Source organism: Triturus cristatus, chromosome 3_1 (genome assembly GCF_964204655.1).
Source record: "Triturus cristatus chromosome 3_1, aTriCri1.1, whole genome shotgun sequence".
Lineage (NCBI taxonomy): Eukaryota > Metazoa > Chordata > Amphibia > Caudata > Salamandridae > Triturus > Triturus cristatus.
The window spans coordinates 602,570,709-602,591,387 of NC_140583.1; the positions used below are offsets into that span (position 1 = coordinate 602,570,709).

At 42.5% G+C, this 20,679-nt stretch overlaps 1 protein-coding gene across 3 annotated transcripts in view; it reads right to left on the reverse strand.

The window, feature by feature from the left end:
- IGF1R (insulin like growth factor 1 receptor) overlaps positions 1-20,679 on the reverse strand; it is a 900,683-nt gene that overhangs the window by 228,806 nt on the left and 651,198 nt on the right. For all 3 annotated transcript variants that reach the window (XM_085644514.1, XM_085644512.1, XM_085644513.1), the window contains exon 5: positions 11,198-11,337. In XM_085644514.1, the coding sequence (XP_085500640.1) occupies positions 11,198-11,337 (140 nt within the window). The remainder of the gene's footprint in view (positions 1-11,197; positions 11,338-20,679) is intronic.

A 20,679-nucleotide genomic window follows, 5' to 3' on the forward strand; every position in this document is an offset into this window, starting at 1 on the left:
AAGATTTAAAACTGCCTTTTTAAAAGCAACTTAAAAATAGTGTTGTGGAATATAGCGGGGAAAACTCCTGAAAAGTTGTCTTTTATATTGGAAAATTCACCATCTATCATGTTACTGCAAGCAACTTGGTCCTTGGTGTCTTTCTCACAAAAAGATTATTTTGTGTTTGTCACTGCAGCAGAGGCCTCAGGAAGAGGACACTCTAAAGGGTCTAGCAATCCTATTAAAAGAAGAAATCGATTGGGACCCAGAAGAAATTGAGCTTTTGCTCCCAAATGTGCAATGCATCAGTATCAAGTGCCAGAAAGAAAGAACGGAGCCTATTTCAGAACTATTACTTTTTAATATCTACTTTCCGGCTGGATCCTCAAATGACCTCCTCTTGGCAAAAGCCTTCATGAAAATTGACCTAACCCTAGAAGCAAGGGGGTATTCCCCAATGATAATAGCCGGGGACTTCAACGGAAAAATCTCCAAAGCCTTATTTAACAACAGGGGAAATTTCCTCAAGAAATAGCATGTTCAATTCCATTCCCCGTTTTTCTGGATAAGATAAAAGCAGATAAACGAGGGAAACTGCTTCTGTCATTCATCAAAGCTTAACAGCGTCATCTTAAACGGGAGAATTGACGGAGATATGCCGGCTGCATACACTAGATTAGGTTCCTTTAATTCCTCTATTCTAGATTATCTCATTTGTAATTTAGATTTGTTTGACAAAGTTCAAATATTACCCATTCAGTGCACACATGAAAGTGATCATGCATATTTAAACCACAGGAATTGACATTTTTACACAGTCCACGTCCCTGTGGTCTTTACGCACCTTAGAAGGACGAACAGTTATAAATCAAAAAACAGGAAGAATTCATTGGAACTCCAAAGCAATTAATAAAATAAACTCCACAATTTCTCTTCTTCTGCCTGCCTCCACAAACAGAGAAGGCAATCCCATCTCCAGATACGAAGATACAATACATTCGTATTAGCTTTCCTTCAGGTAAATACAAGATGAGAAAACGGCAAAATTCGTCAAAAAGGAAAACAAACTGATCATCTTACTCGACAATTAAATACATTGACCAGAACGCAATTTCGATCTTTCTGTGCTGCAAGACAAGGAGAAATAAGAAAGCTGAAAAACTCCACCAACGAAAAAAAGAGAAAGATAAGCAAGAGCAAATAGATAGAATCTGGGTTGACATTCAAATCGCAGTATAATACAGAAACAATAAAACATTCTGGAACATAATTGCAGCACAAATGAGGATAAGAAAGTCAGTCCAAGCAACTCCAGTATCATCATCATCAGAACGGGAAAAGCATATCCACAGACTTTATAAATCGAATCCCCAAAACCAGGTTTCTCCTGGCCAATGTTACGTACAGAAGGGCCAATTTGAGCAGGACTTGTTGATAATCTCAACTTCACAGGTCTCCGCTTTCATAAACTCAGCTAGGTCATCTGCAGCAATGGACCGGGATAATATTCCAATCAAAGTCCTACAGAAAAATACCGACGACTGGAGTAAATTCCTAGCCCCACTCTTCCAACACTATTTTGAGTGTGGAAAAATACCAACATCTTAACAGGGGAGCATAGTGGTTCCTACCCTAAAAAAGGCTCAAGATCGAATCCATCCAACTATAGACAAATAGCCCTCCTTGATGCCACCGGGAAGATCTGCCCAGCGTAGGTTCTGGGGCATCTAAAAGACTGGGCATTTTCGAATAATGTGATTCCCATGACACAGGACAGATTCTGCCCAAAGCACTCAACTTTGGATAATATTGCCGTTCTTGAGACAATCCTAGATAAATATGTTATTTTAAATTCACAAATAATATACTGTGCTTTTATCGACTTTTCAACCGCTTCTGATAGCGTGGACAGACCAACATTATGGAGAAAACTAGAATGTTTAGGGATTCCTACAGATCTTCTTACAGTAATTATCTCCCTGCACACGGCAACATGGTGTAGAGTTCAAATGGGGGAAGAAAAGGGTTTAACCAATCCAATCCCTACGATTAATGGCTTGAAACAGGTTGAGCGGGCATGGAAAAGCTCTAGAAATGCCCATTTCCAGCTGGTGCATTTTTTTATATTGCATAGGGCGTACCTCATCCCGGCAAAGATCAACACATACTTCAGCATGGATACTGCGCTGTGCACCCGCTGCAACACGGAGGGTGCGGATTTCCGCCACATGATATGGGACTGCCCCCAGCTTGGGACGTATTGGGAGGAGGTGGTTACACTATTGTGCGACATCACCGAGAGAGAGAGAGATAGAACCCGCTATAGGCCCTTGCCTGCTGCACTGGTTCCCCCACACCTCTAAGAACAAGATCACTAGCAAATGTTTGGATTTGGGTCTCCTATTGGCCAAAAGGGACATTACAGTGCATTGGAAATCCAAGCGGGCCCCAGTGTTCAGAGATGGAGAGCTGACCTCCTTAAATGGGCGGAATGTGAGGGCGCTATTAGACTACAGCTTGCTAGCCGCGCGAAAAGTGAAAAAGCTTTGAAGGCTGCGAGGGCTTGGGAAGCATTGGTAGTTTTATTGAAAGCTCCAGATGCTGATCTAGATGTGGACTCCACGGCTGGAGACCCGGCTGTTTTGCCCTGATGAATATATGTTCCATACCTCGCTAGCTATACCTATTGTATCCCTGATTGCAACACTCTTTGTCGCTGCAGAACTTCCTGGTATACACTGTATGATATCTGTATTGTGGACTGGTGAGCTAAATACACCCTGATGCTCTCATACAATTTGCTCTGTGTGACACTCAGGGGACGGGGGAGGGGTAAAAGGGTGAGGGGTTAGGTTTGTTTTGTTTTCTTACAGAGTATCGCTCCTATGTCCCTCATTACTAACTGGCCGTTCCTATTATGTTTATTTCTCAGCAATCTGGGTGCCACTTGGTTCTATTATCTTGAGGAACGGTATACAAAAACTGTTGGCTATGGATGTGTAATTTGTACTTGGGTGCGACCAGAGTATGTTGCTGACAGATGAGCACCTGTGAGACTTTGTATCCTAATTATGTCTGAATATGTTTGTTTTGGGATTAATAAAAATATATAAAAAAATAAATTAATGAATGGCTTGAAACAGATGCCTACTAGCACCCATATTATTTTCCATTTACATAAGTGACCTCCAGGGGCGCTTTTCATTAATTAAGAACTCTCCCCAAAAATTAGCACAGCTCGCTATCCATTGCTTAATGTATGCTGACGATATAGTCATATTATATAGTACCCAATTGGCTTGCAAACAAAATTAAACAAACTAAACCAATATGCAAAAGAAAACTTCTTGGTCCCAAATATATCTAAAACCAACATTTTACCTTTCAGTGGAAGAAGGGAATCTCTACCTTTCACATGGTCATTGGGAGGTAACCCAATTGAGACAGGGAAAGAGTAGATCTACCTGGGTTGTATCTTTACGCATAACTTACAAGACACTTCCCATCTCCAACATTTAGGGTGAAAAGCAGATTCCCATGTGGGGGCACTATTGAGATTTTATTGCTCAACGGGCAATAGACATTACAAATCTTTGCTGGGGGTTTATGGCATGAAAATCCCACCAATGTTATCTTACGCCATGGAACATACACAAAATAAAACATGGCAATCAATAAAAGTAAAGGAAGGGATTATCCTGCGGAGTCTGTTAAAAGTATCCCAATCAGTCCCTGTACAAGCTTTACGCCTTGGCTCTCTCTCAAACGAGCATATTTGCTCGAGTTGTCTCCAATATTATAGGGTGGGCCTATGATCTCTTTCACACAGCTCCAGACACATTAAGACATATATTAAAATTGGAGACTTTAAGAGATGAAGCAGCCCGGTCACCTTCAATAGAGAACCTTTTAAAAGACCTTGAGGTGTCACAATGCACTGTCGCACTTCTGCAGGCCTGTTCTCCAGCGCACCTGAATCTCTTTTTAAAACATATGACGCCGAGAATAAGCTATGAAATGAACAAAGAATACTCTATCCAACTAATGAATTACAAAACTTTCGCGGAAAACATAGTATTTAAAACCCCCGAACAATATTTACAGTTTCAGTTAGAGCACAGTGTAAGGCGTGTATCCTTCTTTTGCAGTTGGGAATTCTCCCTTTAAAAACATACAGCTAGATAAGACACCACTAACAATTCTCTAGGAAAATGTGACTTGTGCAATGGCGGACCACAAGATCTGTATCATGTATTACTAATTTGACCTAACTCGATATTAGTAGAGGCTCGGCGTCGATATATAAAGCCAATCCATTTAAGAAATAATGCTACTTTAGCTCAAGATCTAATCATGGTGTGTAAGTCTCTCCCTAATGAATGTGTTTGTTACAACTTGTTCAAGTTTTTAAAGAGTTTCTTAAACTTACTTTAAAGAACAAGCATTTACAATGCAATAGGTCTCGCATTTGTGAGAGTTTAAGCTATTGGCATTGTAAATGATAATGCCTTTTAATAAGGTTTTAAAAACCAACACATAAATAAAAGGCATTGTCATTTACAATGCCAAGAGCACAAATTGTTGCAAAAACGAGACCTACTGCATTGCACACCCAAAGTGACCTGGCCATAGAGGGCATGAAAGGGCTGAAATTGGATCATAAATTCAAAGCTGCTCTGAACAGGGGCCCTCCAAAATACACTTGTCTCCGGGCCCCCAGAATCCTGAAAAATGTCCCTTCGGGAGGGGTGGGGGCGGGGGTTGTAGAAAGGAAAAATAATGTGAAGTGACTCTTCCTGCACCCGTGCATGGATTCCACAATGTGAAAGGACGAGGGCGCGTATTTGTAGCTGGTTTGTAATATGAAAGGTGTTTGTCGGTGCAGCTGGGCGTGAAGCCTATTTTCCAAAATAAATCACCCGTATTTTTGAGATTACAGCGCCAACCGCGAACTGAATAACATCTTGCCACTGCCTGTTTTATAAACAATAAGGCACAGCAGATAAGTGTAGTGAGGAATCAAGTCACGAGTTATGTTACTTACTATAGAGCGCAACCCTCACCCAGGCCGTTATCTTGGCGCTATGTGAAGTGAAACAGGGGGAGCAATTGTCAGCAGCTGCCAAGCCCGTGGGAGAGAGTGTGTGTGAGAGAGTGCATTTGTGTTCGTTCTTCTTAAACCCAAGCACCGCTCTGTAAACATCACGTGACAACAGCGTGGATCTGTACTAGTAATTGTTTTGTGTATTTGTGGAGATTATGCGGTTTTCTAAAACACCCTGCATACAGACAAAATGATAGCCTTTGCTGTGGGGATCCTGTGTCACATAATTAGTTTTGAGTTACATTTTACACAACGCCAGTGAACCATGTTCAGAATACTCTCTTTTAGCACTTTGCGGTTTAATTTCTGCTCAAACGGGTCAGTTCACCCTTAAGATCTGTAGTAGGGAGCAGCAGTGCTACACGCAAGGGGTACAAAGGTGAACTCACCACCCCACCCCCTTTCAAATACCTCCTTGATTTCTCCATCTATAGCGCTTTGCTACTAACACGGTGGCGTCACCGCTTGGGTTTCTTTGGGAGTAAACATTGAATAATACTTGTTCTTTATAGCGCTTACCACCACCATTTTGGGGGTTTGTGGCACTGTAGACAACATGTGCTACTTACCAGCAAAGTTTGGCTATTGCTAGACTACAGTCCTGAGAGGTGATTAGCAGTGGGAGGCGGTTACAGATGAAAGAGTGCATATTAAAAGCCTAACGCAGAATGCTAAACTACAACAATGCACGTGTGATACCATAAATAAAATAATAAGTACTCAGAAAAGAAACAGTAGGAGTTAAAAAAGAGTAAATAAACCCAGCAGTAATGTTATTAACTGTAAATAATATAAACAAATAAAATATAATGACATTAAAAACAGATGCAAAAATAATGAAAATAAGTAAGCGCATGGAAAGAAAATATAGTAGTCCAATGGAATGGCATCACTAACATCGAATCGCTAGATAAATACATACGGTTCGATTTTCCGCGGCTAAGATGGTAAACAAGCAGTGACAGCAGGTGGTGTTGTGAGGGAGGGGGTGGCACAGACTGGCTGCTGACTGCCGGGGAGAGAAAATCATGAGACATATTTAAAGTAATTTTTTCAGACGGGTCTGCAATGGTTGGGCTAGGATGTGAGAGCGAAGGAAACAAGCAGCCTGAGATTTATGGGCTGATGAGGGAGATAAGCTATAAGTGGTGTGTGGATGTTGTGAGAGCTGGCAGGGAGGGGTCCCGGAAGAGAGACTGCGGGTGCGAAGCTCTGCAAGTTTTAAGTGTATGCGCTTGTCCTGTTGCTGTTGCGATGCCATTTGCAACGTTAATAGATGTGCTATAGTCTTTGGAATCATTGTACACAAAGCTGTATTTATGACGTTCTTACCTTAATGATACACTCTGTATTTAGGGCACTGCTCTCCTCACTTTGGGGCCTTGAAATGGAATAAAGCGCCATACTCATGATCGCCTGCGTCCACCTCCTAAAAGCACACTTCAGTGTAATCAAGAGAATGCCCTTCCCAGGCGCTATTACCCAGGGAAGTAAAATAGAGGAAGGGGTTAAGGGTGGGTGCATGGTGTGAGGGTAACTGACTAACAGAAACAAATCCACCAAATGACAAGCATTTGCCGCACGCGCGTCTCGCGCTTAAAGTTAAAAAAACAACACAAAAAAAAGACAAGCCCGGAGGAGCGTGGCGCGCGCGCGCTTGGGGGCGGGGGAGCGCATTCCAGGCGGGGGAGCGGACCCTTTGAAGTGCTCCCAAAAAGCGGATTGCATGGCGGCACGATGCGCGTGATTGTGCGCGTGCTAGCAATGCAATCCGCTTTTTGGGAGCACTTTTCAAACCCGCTTTCAATAGTCTCGCTTTGCGATCGCTTACGCGATAGCAAGGCGAGACCTAAAAAGTGCTCAAATCTAATAGTTTTAACTATTGTAAGCTGTCCGTGCGGACCACAAACTATTACTTGTCTCTCCTTATAAAGAGGTTTTTTAAAAATTATTTTAACCCCTTCAGCGCGGCGCGGATACCCGCGCCACGCTGAAGGTTCGTTGCGCGGGCGGGCTCATGACGGAACGGTTCCGTCATGAGCACAGCCCAACCGACGCTCATGACGGAACCGTTCCGTCATGAGCGCCGAAGGGGTTAATAACATAATCTAACACTTTTATTTTATGTATTTGTTGACCTCAGTTGAGGTCTGAATCAAATAAAATTATTTGCCATTTGTCACCAAACAAATCAACATTCTAGAATGTCTATTGTTGGTGATTGTTAGCAACCCAGGTCTGGGCTATGAAAACTGTTATTTTACTGTACACTGGATGGCACTTTTTGATAGTTTGCACAATTTTAGCTTTGCATGCACTGATATTGACCCAACAACTCACCCTTAGTTCTTTTCAGCATACAAAAGATAGTTACACAGCACAACCTTCGAATGTTTGCTGCCTCTTTAAGTCAGGCTTAGCTTTCTATAAGACACATAACACACTTGCACTATTCTATGGGTGAAAGACGATTAAAGCTTCATGACACAGACTGATTCCTTCCTTGATTCATCGACCATATGCAGATTATTTATCTCCACCATTTCCAATTCCTGGACTCTTGTGCTTGAATCAACTCCAGCGCAACGCATGATACAGAAGTTTATTAGAACTGTGTGCTTGCAACGCAAGAAGCTTACATGGACTGAGTGCTTTCACAATCAATCTTTAACCTCTATGCCACCACAAAATTCACTTCCCAAGCTCCCAGAGGGATCTACTTTCCAAATAATCCTTACCACGGGAGGAGCTAGAACACCACTGCTGAGTTTATCACTGTGGACCTATCAAGATTTCCAGGAGTGCTGCTCCTATACTTCTTTCTTGTATAACGGTGCTGTGCTATGATGGTGAATGTGTCGGAGGACCTCCACTTAGAAACACAAGCTGGTAGGAGCTGCAGGCCCGGGTGGAGGGAGGGGGTTGAGTGCGGTGGCAGTGTACAAGAGGACGCATCTGTTTGCAGGATTTCTGTTGTAGCTTGGGCGCTCCTGTAATTTTAACTTGCACATGGTCGGAGGAATTACATGTTTGCATCCAGTCGAAAAACAAGACATGATGGTGCAGAGCTATGAATGCCTCGACCATGGTGGGAGACTCACATTTTTAAACGCTGCAGGGAAATTTTAAGCTCTAGTATCAACAACTACTGAACAACAAGCATTTACATTGCAATAGGTCTCGCAATGACATTATTTTGAGCTATTGACATTGTAAATGGCAATGTCTTAAAAAAAATTAAAAGGCATTGTTGTTTACAATACCAAAAGCAACACTGATTGCATTGCATAGTGTGGTGTCACGCTTATTAAAGTAAAAAAAAATTTTTTTTTTTTTAAAAGAGTGTGTTGGGGAAGAGAGAGAAGAAGAAATGACGAGACATGTGAGATGGGGAAATAAGGCACAGAGAAGACAGTACGAGGAAGGCATCACTGTACAGTGAGACTCTATTCCTAACTAATGCCACACCTCAGCTAACAAACGCTGCAGACCCAATCGCAAAGGTACTGGCGCCTAAAACGCGCTACTCAGAAAGAGCATTAAGTGAGTGAGTGTACCTGTGTGTGGGTGAGTATCTGCATGTCTGTGAATGACTGTGCCTGTACCTGTGTGCTAGTGTCTGGGAGTGTGTGAGTGAGGGTGAGTGAGTGTGCCTTTATGAGTGAGTCTGTGTGTATTTGCGTGTGGGGAGTGTGAGGATGCACATGGATGTGAGTGTGTGTGGATGTGAGGATAAGAGAGAGAGCCTGAGTAAGGGAGTGGATCCTGTTCACGTGCCTTCTTGTCACGAAAGCTGCAGTGTGTGTGTCTTGCGTTATTGCCGCTGGAATGAGAACGCGAGTGCCCAAGACTCCTTATATTTCGGTCTGAAAAATACATAGGAAGAGAATTGTCAGGATTCTCGTGAATTATTTGAAAAGCTGCGTTGACGCCTGACTGAAAACTTCTGCTCGCAGGAAGGTTGGATTTTGAGGCACATTACCCCGCATGATCCTAGTAAAGATTTTCTTGCGTTTCCAAAAGCCATACTCGCTTAGTTCACAAAGAAGTATATATTGTTTAGTTATTCTAGAATAGCTACATGAATTATCTTGTCATTTGTTCTGCAAAGCGTCTGTCAGCTTTCCTTTGCCAAAATGGGTTGAGGATGGGGCTGAGTGGAGGTACCTCTTTTATCACACCCTTCTCTTGAGGGGAGGGGGCTGCTTCATACTCACCGGTTAGAAATAGAAAGATCTACACCCCTTCGAGGGACTTAGCTCCCAGTCGCAAATCGCCGGTTCTAGGAGCACCTTGTGTTGCACTGTGAAATTCACAAGAGTCACTTTGCTTCCAGAAAAATTGCGATATCTGGTAAAAAGCCCGTTCCCAAAACAAACTCCGAAAAATGCAAATGGGTGCAATTCGCAGGGGTACTATGGTGGAAATTGGCAAAATGTCCCCCCTCCCCCCCGCATCGCTAGAAAGTTAAATGCCGGCAATTTTGTACCAGTCGTAAACTGACGGTTGCAACGACGGACTGCCGAAAATGTTCTCTTTTTAGCGTTCGATTGGTGCGCATATTATTTTTGCACGAGTCATTAGTGCAAACGTCACTTAAAAATGCCCTGAAAGTGGTACAAAATTAACCGGCACCAGTGCACAATTTGCCATCGCTTACTAACAAATTGCCCGGCTGGGTACAACACTTTCTGCACAGAACTAGTGCAAAATGATCCTGCACCGGTACAAAACTGCACAAAACTAGTGCACAATTACCCTGCACCGGTACAAAACTGCACAGAACTAATGCAAAAGTACTGAGAACTAGTGCAAAATTACCCAGCACGGTACAAAAGTGCTCAAATGCTGTGCAGAATCGCTCTGTACCAGTGCAATTTATTGATCAGGGCTCCCCTTTCCAAAACCACTACAGACCAGGCTTAAAATATGCACCTCTCGAAGACGAAAATGAGGTTATGGCTTGCATGGAAACAGGCTGTTACTTCAGGCCTCCGAGGGAGTGGGAGCTCGGGATTTCCACTGGCAAGGTGAGAGAGGGCCGTCCCGCCAGCTCCGGGGAGAGAGAGCGGGCTTCTGTGCATCTCTCTGCGAGGTGGCGCAAACAAGCCAACACGAGAGCGGCGGTAAAGGCCAAATGCAGTGACATGATGCAACAAGCTGTGGCCGCGTGCACATCTCCTGTCCGCGCAGGCACAGCGAGCAGGAGACAGGGATGGACAGGAGATGGACATGACCCATACGGCACAGGAGATGTGCACGCATACACATGACCCGTACGCGTGCACATCTCCTGTCCGTACTTGTGCACATCTCCTGTCCCCCTTCGGCCAAGAAATCGACGACAATAGATCTCGCCATGGCTAGCACTGCATGCGCTGCATCGCTAGGCGAGACCTAAAAATCAAACAAACTAGAGAGACAGGTCAGAAAGCAGAGTGTACTTCCTAGACACGTCTTCCATCTGATTTTTTGTTTTTTGGGGGGGGGCGGGGGGGGGGGGGGGGAGGGGAGGGTGTTTAGATAAAAGAATCCCTTATCAAAGGTCGGCTTTAAAGCAAACATTTTACCAACATTTTGCATTTTCCGGGTTTGCATTTCCAGATTGTGTTTATCCCGTATTTCACTTTTCATTTCTGGAAAGCATGTTCTATTTCTAATATGTTCAGTTCACTGCTCTACGGCCCAGTAGGGAGAAGACACCGTTTCTAAACTTTCACACGGGACAGAATGATTGCACAACATGGAGACAAATAACACATGAAGCAGCTTAGCTGGAAGCTGTTACACTGCGGCATTTATTTGGGATAATACACACTTCCATTGTGTGTTTTTAGATTCTTATGCACTTTTATATTTATTTATATCATAACATTCTAAATGTAAATTAAACCATCACATTAATAGGCAAAACACTCTTGGTACAACTAAGATTTATTATCACTTTGGGCCTTTAGCCTAGTTTCATGCTGGCCCACACAGCGGGCCATGTGTGCTCAGGGTATCAAACACAAAATGGCAACTCTTGGGAATGCATGGAGCAGATTCCTTGACACCAATAAGTACAACAATGGTTTTCATTCATGCAGTGGCTTCGACACGTGTACTTACTGCCTTTCCGGATGTTGATAAGTAGATTGCCCTTGAGTACAGTGCAGCCTTGAAGGTTTTGTGCAGATGTAACCGAGTCGATGGTTTTCTCTTCTTCACAGATTTTTGGGCATGGCCCTTCACAAGGACTACAGAACATGCTGTTGGAAGAAGGCAATTAGTTAATATCAAACTAAGAGGATCAGGGTGGATTAGGATCATACAGTGCACACTGTAAAAGTTAGGAAGAGGACGTTCCTGCAGCGGAATGACATCTGAGTAACTCAGATTTTAAGGATTAAGGTGTGCAAAACTTTATGTAACCGCACTACTGCTCCGTGTGGATGTTAAAGATCACCAACCTTTTTTACTTTGACCACCATATAGCGGATGCCAGGGTTGTCTGAGCTCGTAAAATACCAGGCCTGAAACTTTCCAGAAATTATGACTTATATGACAGGTCCAAAACTAACATTTCAGCCAGCCAATTATGCCATGTTTTTAACTTCTTCAGAGGTTTTGGGAAATAATTAATGTAAACATGGTTTGCGGAGTTGTTGCCATAAAACTGGTCCCGGCAACTAAAAGGCTGACAGAAAGATTTGTAGAAATCAGTTTTAAGATGTGCCGTATTACCAGCACACCTCCCACTAATTTCTAGAAATGTTGGTAATGCTCTTAAGACAAAAAAATGTGGGAATACCTATTCAAACCCAATACAAATATTCGAAAATAAATACCTGTGTCAATACCTGCCCTCAGCAGACTCATGAGCTTTGATTAGCTTTCCTGCCACCAGGTAGATTACCAGCCCCTTTTTAGAAATGTAAAAGACCAAAACAGGTATTTAGAGTGCCAAATAAAACACCCCGCATAATTTACAAAGTACAAACAACTAGGCCTACATGCCAAATGCGGAGAGAAATTACACAGAACATTTGATATTTAGTGTTGTCGTATGATGCATGCCTACGGGGTGAGAGGGAGAGGGCAAGGCTTGTACAGGATGGAGGAAGTACATTGTGCATGAGATTACACATTTCTTCAGATGTTGCACAGGAGTTTTCGGCGAGGTGCAAAGGTTTCAATATGCTGTTGATAGAGAAGCTGGAGGAAAGCATACTTAAGTTCTAATTGCTTGTCTACTATTGAAAGGAGCCTAGAAAATTGCAAGAGCCCTGGTGGCCTAAAGTAACTGAGCCCTGCTCCCCTGCATTTTTACACGGCCGCGTAAATCGATACAACAGTTGTACTTACTCTCAGAGGCGATGAAAGCATGGAGCATCCTTGACTTCGGAGTCAGTTCCTGTTTAAAATGCTACAAGTGCAATACACCACAAACTATCGACAGCCACAGAAAACATGTCAAAAGCTTTTATCTGACACACACAGTACCTCTGCACAGTGGTTCAGATTGTGCTGGGTGGGGACAGCAGGCACTGGATCTGGGCACGGCTGACACTGGGTCTGGGGCTTTATCGGGATTTCCAACTGAGGCATATTTAAGGTAACGTGTGAAAACTCTTCAGAGGCACAACTAGAGTCGAACTGCAGCGGGGTCAGAGGGGAGAAGCGGACGTGCTGAACAGTGAGGGAGAACACATCATCATAGCCAATTCAACATTGATAGTGAGGGGATCCCTTCGCTGTCCTGGTGCAATAGATAACAGGCAGTCATTCCTCTCAGGCTATATCTGGTGAATCGTACAATTTAAAGAGCACAAGGTCAGTAAAATTATTCTCAGCATGACAGAATTAAACAATTTACAGGGGGTTGGAGATTTCAACCAAAAAGGAATTTTGGTAAAATGAATGGCAACTATTCTTTTTTAATACACAGTAGGCCAGAAGATCTAGTACTATGTAGAATGTCAGGTTCGAATGTATGGCACACACTAGAGTGCTTGTTGCGGATGGTGAAGTAGGGGGGCTACAAGACACGGTGTCCTTTGCAGTTGGGAGGAGGAGGAGGAGGGGGTGTGGTAAATCTGCCTGGTGCCCCACCCCTCCTTTCTGGAGACATCCTGCTGCACAGGGAGGAGGAGGAGGGGGTGTGGTAAATCTGCCTGGTGCCCCACCCCTCCTTTCTGGAGACATCCTGCTGCACAGGGAGGAGAAGGAGGGGGTGTGGTAAATCTGCCTGGTGCCCCACCCCTCCTTTCTGGAGACATCCTGCTGCACAGGCATGCTTGGGTAAATTCCACAGCCCGTCAGAGGCAAGGCACCTCTTGCACCAGGACCAAAGACCATCAAGGGTAAAGGTAAAGCTGCTGTTACTCCACCCACAGCTGACCATGGTAAGAAACAGTTTTTACTACAGTTGCTTTCTAGCATCTTGAATGAAGAAATAACAACGGCTCTCTAATTCATCTAATGTTCCCCTAATTAATCTAATGTTCCCGTAATTGGCAGCAGCGCCAATTTACTAACTACTGAGGAACACTATCAGGCACTATTTGTGCCACCCCCTTATTAACCTCTGCTGTGCACCCCCACCTTTGTAGACAGTAGATACTGTTGCGCTGCCTCGTCCCTTGGAGGGGTCTAATGTCACGCTGGTGGGCAAACTGATTGCTGAAATCATACACTCTTTTTTACCAAGAATAACTTCTATTCAAGAAAGGGTCTCCCAGCGGCGGTTGGTGAGACAGAAAAATGGTGTGGCACACACACTCACACACAAATACAGTCACAATCAAACACACCCACACAATCAATCACACAGCGAGCCAGGAAGGCACAAAAACAAACATTTTATTTACCTTGCAGCACGTCCTCACCTCTCCAGTCTGTTGCTCTGACTCCTCCAAGCACGAAATGAGGTAGGAAAGCAAACTACGCCTTATCCAATCCAGACGCTGCTCAGAGCAGCATTTGGATTGGCTGGAGCAGGCTGGCTCAGCAGTCCAAAATGCACTGGAACCCTGTCCCAGCTCTCCAACCCAGCTGTGTTAGACAGCTGGGTTGGAGAGTTTGAACTGCTCATGTTGGTTTGGCCATAGCAAGATAGCCAGCCAAACCGACATGCACACTTCAAAGTGAAGGGGCCACTCACCATTGCTGTCAATCAGCAGGAATGGCGCACTTGCCCCGCCCTACCATCTCAACTCGGCAGAAAGCCGGAAAAGTAAAATGGTAATAAAATAATTTCTATTACCATTTATTTTTCCAGGTTTCGATACAACAATGTGGGGGGAGCGACACTCCTCAATTAATATGGAGGCACCACCACTGGGCTCTCCTCAACTGAGCAATGGCTTCATTTAATCATCCCGCCAACACTTGTAACGCCTCTACCATGATCTCTCCTCACAGTCTCAGAGGTAATGTCCTCACTGATCTCGCTATACAGACAGACTTCATTAGGGAACAACCTCTAGATATTACGTTCTGTAACTGAATTTGACCAGTGCACAATTTCAGCACAGTCTCTAATCATTCTAATTATGACCAAAGATCTGTACATCGAGTAACCCCAGCTGATTCGAGCACCTTCCCATCAACAATTACTGCTACAAAAGGCAATTTGCCTTCACAAGCCACACCTTACGAAAATGGTCTTTAAAATTATTCCTGTTTTATTTTGTACCCAGTCTGACAATTGCGGGCAGATGCAAAACAGTGCATTGGCTTTACATCTGCTTTCTATGCCTCTTTCTTTCTTTTAACAAGGTTACCAGCATCAGGAGTTGGAAAGAGGACTATACTATAGTTAACTTCAGAAATATGCTTCTGCAGAGCAATTCCCCTTTGAGGCCTTTGGATAAGTTTTGAGATCAGGGATTTATGTGTTGTCTCACTTGACCATTTTTACAAACCTGACAAAATGCATGCAGTTGATACCCCTCACCCCTTGAACGTTTGTTTACCCCGCACACTTAATGGTCCAACACAGTATCTATTTTCGCCTCAATCGTTGGATGCTATTAATTAGGGGTGGGCGGAACTATGGAATTTGACTCAGCGGAATTCTGGGGAGTTACATAAAAACTCTGCGAGATTCTGCAGAGTTCCAACAATAGGCAGAAATAGGAAAGGCGCGCAGCTCACGCTGTGATTTAGCGCCATCAGTGCATTCCATGCTGAAAAATCAGGGCAAACATAACCACGCGGTGTGCCAGAGGTCGGAGCTACTCAAGTTGATTTTGCTGCTGCTCAAGTACATTTTCTACTCAAGCGGCAACTTTTTGACCGCAAACGGTTGCAACCACCCACGTTAGAATAATCTCAAAAGAAGTCCTTCTAGTGACCGCAAATCGTAGTAGGGAACGCCAAATGTCGTTTGCCAACTTACCGTCCTGGAGCTGGCTGAACGGAATATTTCTCCGACCCCTACTACTTGATTGACGCCCATGTGAACAATCTTTAACCCACATGGTTTATTAGAAATATTTTTATGCGAGGTCTACTTTTGCAACATCAATGTATAGCTCCCAGTACAGGCATGTATAGGTCAGATTTTTCTTGTCTTTGGGCTATGTATTTGATCTTAGTACGTGACAGAGATTACCTACAAATTGCACAATTCAGAGTGGTAAACTTAAATTTATTCACACCACATCCTTATATTTAAAAAAAAACCTGAACAACTGAAAGTTTTTCCACAAAAGGTATGATTTCATTGCTGTTTCTGCAAAACCTTCCAGTTGCGTTAGAAACAAAGGTGGACTGGATCTCCCATGTTCTACTTTGTATTGAGCAGGAACATGATACGGGTTGGGAAACTTGCAAGCTTTTTCTTTTGACCACAAGGGCTCTATTTTCTTGATCAATTTTTATTAAACAGTAATTGTAATAGTAAGTAATGTTCTAGGTTACTATTCAATCTAACTTGCTATTGAAACAACCTCCTTCAATTAGATCTCCTTATGGCAAGGATGCTTTTGTTACCCTTGAGGGTGATTTTAATTTAAAACCGAGTACCATAGTCCTTAAACCCCAACTATGGTCTGATACTATAGAATCACACAGCCTTCCATGGTTAAGACAAAGCAAGAAGAGTTTCTGATGGAAGTACTATACATTAATAATCTCTATAAGAACGTCACTATTTATTGGCCTTTGCCATATACCCACGTACGTGCCCACAGCACAACTGGTTATATATATATTAATTCATCATTCTTCAACAAGCAAAGCAGGTTCAGACTCCATTACAGTGTGAATAATAATTGCCTGATTGGTGTTCTATCTATATCACAGGCTTCATGCCATCGTCCATGGCGCGTTTCGACTGCTGGTTTGCGGTCTTGATCACATGACCGCGCTGCGCCATAACTCAGCCTTTTAAACAACCCAACGCCACCATGTGCATGCTTTCCCACATAGGTGTAGACAAAAGACTCACTATACATATTACAATGCTCAATAGTCATATAACAGGATTCAATCTAAAAACCACATTTAATTTCATCTGTGTCTTGAAATTACGCATATCAACTTCCATTTTGGATTTGTTCACCTTCTACCCCTGTATTATTGCAATATCCACAAACTTACACAGTGGTCAATATAAACATTTGGCGATACCCAAGCTAATGCTTATTTACACAAATTCAGGGATGGATGCTTTTTCAACAAATATGGTGTATCAAAATTCATTTACTGCACGGTCTAGAAATATTTTACATTAATGTTGGTAATATTGTTTATCATACCATATTAAATAGCTGTAATTATCCATTTATAATCATGAAAATAAAAAATAAATATTCTCTGTGTCCTTATGCCTAACCACTTATGTTAAAGTGCAATGTGCTGATAAAGTGCTCACTACATACTAAAGTACTAATTATATTGTTCTCTCCATTTTATGAAGCTTCATAGCAGCATTATTCATAACATCAAATTTTATAATGGTGTTACATAAGTCCATCAGTTACTTAGAGGTATATCCTCATATTCAAGTGGAATAACAAACTCCAATTTTGTATGGGGTGACATAACCTCACTCTAAACAATAATATTAGTCCTAAATGAATTGTCACCCACTAATAGAGTTCAATGTAAAGTGCATATATCATGTTTATAAATATACAGATAAAGTGACATTTGCTCCTTCAGTTCCAATATCATAGTAATGGCCCGTAAACTAAAAAATTAATGATATACTTAATTGGATATAGCACATTTCTGAGAAACATCATTCTTAAACTATAGTTTTATCAATTCATGACCTATTGGGAGATGGTCACATTTGGTTATGATGATAAAAAGTTATGAAGGTCCTCACTCATATTGAACCCATTTGGTATCTGCGTATCGAGCTCTAAAATAAACTTAGATTCCAATTGCCGTAAAAGCTTTTCCCTGATGCCGCCTCTCCTTAATATTAGAACTGCCCCAATAACAAAAAAATTCAGATCATTCAAATTGTTGTGATGAACCAACTTGAAATGTCTCGCTACTGGTTACTATCGCCCTGATGTGTTGTAAGTTTCTGCTGTGCACATGTAACTTAGTGCTCCCCACGTATCTTAAACCTCATGGGCATTCAAGCACATACACAGCGAATTCAGTCCTACATGTATAATGCCCTCTGATACCGACTTGCTTTTCACAAAATGCTGTTCTATAACTTTTCATGTTGACACTGAACTTGCAGGCCCGACATGAACTACATTTATAAAACCCATTCTTAGGGGAAAACCAGTTCTGTCTAGAACTGACTTTAGGGCTGCTACTTACCAAAGAATTTACAATAGATGGTGCTCGTCTAAAAGTCAGGGAGGGTTTTTCAGGGAGGACCCGACACAATGTGATGCTTGTCATTATGATGCGCCATTGCTTGTTGATGCTGGACCTGATTTGCCTTTCCTGCTTACAGAATGCCTTGACTAGTCTAACATTTTCATGTTTGTCTGGCATTGTGGAAGCACCTATATTTCTAGATTAAATGCTTCTGGGGACCTTAAGGAGAATATATATATTTATGTCATGTAACCTTTGTGAACTCATCAGTAGCTGTCATGTCGAAGCAATCCCCTTAAACCACCAAAACACTATATTACCTTTCAGCTTAAAAATACAGCTCTATCTGCCTACACTGAGGGCTGCCAACCAAGGTAGGTATATTAAATGGGATTCAGTCAATCCAGACATCCTGCTCAACAAGCTAGTTAACTAGATTTACGATTAGGTTTTACATTGTCTAGCTGAGGTTCCCATAGCTATAAGCATGTTCAAAGCTTTTCAATGCATCTCTAGTTCAATTGCTACCTTGTTGTCCTGTAGCAAGGCTTGTCATCTATCTGGCAAGAGCCATAGATGGTTCGATTATATCTGTTCGAAGTTACGCTGTAATCTGAATCTCACCCTAAAGCGTGATCACAGAGATAAAGATGAGATTACGAAGCTAAGGATAGACTATAAGATAGCTACCCAAAACACAAAACGTGCTATTCGCGACAAGACCCAGGAGAATCTGGATTTAGCCAGTGCTACTAATGGTCACAGCTTATTCTGGCAAGTTGTCAACATTTCCTTTCGCCAAGGGTCAGCCGTGCACTTGATTCCCACATCCCATGGGATGTCTGACAGAAGTACCATCTTTGGTTCTTCCTAAAACTGCTCAGATGACACTATTCAATCTCCTGGTAAACACATGGCTTTTGACTTAAGTGAAGCCACTAAAGCAATTCAGGATAGTCCCTGTAGGAAAGGATCAGGCCCGATGGATTACCTCTCTACTTCTGAAAACATAACTTCGACCTGTGGGCTCTGATCGTAATGAATGTTTCAAATGCTTCTATGTAACGGCACTATTCCCAATTCCTGTATGGATTCTATTATCGCCCCATGCTTTCAAAAAGACAATTGTGACCACTTGTGTTGTTATCACCCGACTTCCCTCATCAACTGCCTGGTAAAAGTATCATATAGAATAATACTGGAAAGAATTGTTTGCCATGCGTCAACCAATAATATCCTTGTTGAAACTCAATATGGTTTTAGCAGGGGGCTGGGTACAGTCCCACCAAGCTTGAATCTCAAGCTTCTGATTGACAAACAAAGTTGACTCTCTAGCGGGACCCTCCGTCTGGCCTTCATGTACCTTAGCACGGCATTTGGTTGCGTCAATACACCCAAGCTCTGGTCAATCTTGACTACACTGGGTATTGATGAATAAAGTCGGTCTACAAAGGTTAGCTATTGGTCCACAGGAGAGTGAGTGAACCCCGTTAGTTACAGGAGTGCGACAGGGCTATGTTTTGGTGCCATTCTATTTTATATACCAAAGGGTTTGAGTTATCTGAAATCTCTAAATCAAGATTTTGTCAAGGATGGTGATTTGTGGTCTTTGTTTAAATGTATACCGATGATCCAGTGATCATGGCTTGTACAGCCATTGGTTTACAGTTTCTTTAACCTCTTCTGTGCCCATGACGAGATAGTCTCGTCATGGAGCACGGTCGCGCTGTGCCCATGACGAGACTATCTCATCATGAACCCCACCCACTAATTAAACGCCCGGCACAGGAGGGGGAAAGGGCGTGGCACAGAAGGGGTTAAGAGGGTTAGGAGTTTTGGATAATTTAGATTTGAAAACTAACCTCACCAAGACACAAAGTGTCTAAAGGGGATATACATACCAGTTCTCCCTAATTTTAAAGGCTGTGAGAAGGGAAAAGTTAGAATTTTTAAATATCCAGGAATCACAATTGGTGACACAATCTCTAGAACACACCTTTAGCAGTCCTTGAAATTCCAACTTTCGTCATCGTTGGGTACACTGTTTAAGTTTGCAACCAAAATGGGTCATAAACCTGTCCCATGTATTATGGACATTTATAGGCGCAGGTGCATTTCCAAAGTTATTAGTGATGCCAGTATGATGTATCTTCTTGAATCATCACCTTTGCAGCTACTAGAACACAGGTTCTGCAAGAAACTCCTAATTAGGCATGTCACAAAGATCTTCGGCTGACCTAGTTAGGAGATAGACGTAGCATAGTCCCACTTTTGCTCTAGACTTCAGTCTGGACCAAATCTGTGTCCATAAGTAGCTGGAAAGTTACCTCTGACTGTTTGAAGACGGAGAAGTTTTTAAAGATACCTTGGTTAAAGTTTTTGAAGAAATCATGTGAGAACCTGGGCAGAAATTATTTTTACAATTCCCGCTTATTACTGGGAAAGTAAAGTTGTGGATTTAAATAAAAGGTTGCATGTCACTCCGTATTAACTGGAGAAACTCAGGAAGTTAACAAACAGGCAGTAATAAACATTGTTACATTAAAAAATAAGCATGGCATCGAAACCTATTTTCCACTTGTCATATTAATCTACGACAAATGGTTCATGACAACATGTAGAACTGGCTCCTTCTGCAATCTTCTTTCTTTCCCTAAGGGATTGAATATTCCAAGTCTGATAAACCTCAAGAAAAAAACATGTACATACTAATGAGCATCTTCACTCCGTATGAAATTTTAGAATATTTGTACCAAACCATGCACGTTCAGCACATTTATTTAGGTATTGCTCTGCCCATGCTGCTTTTACCA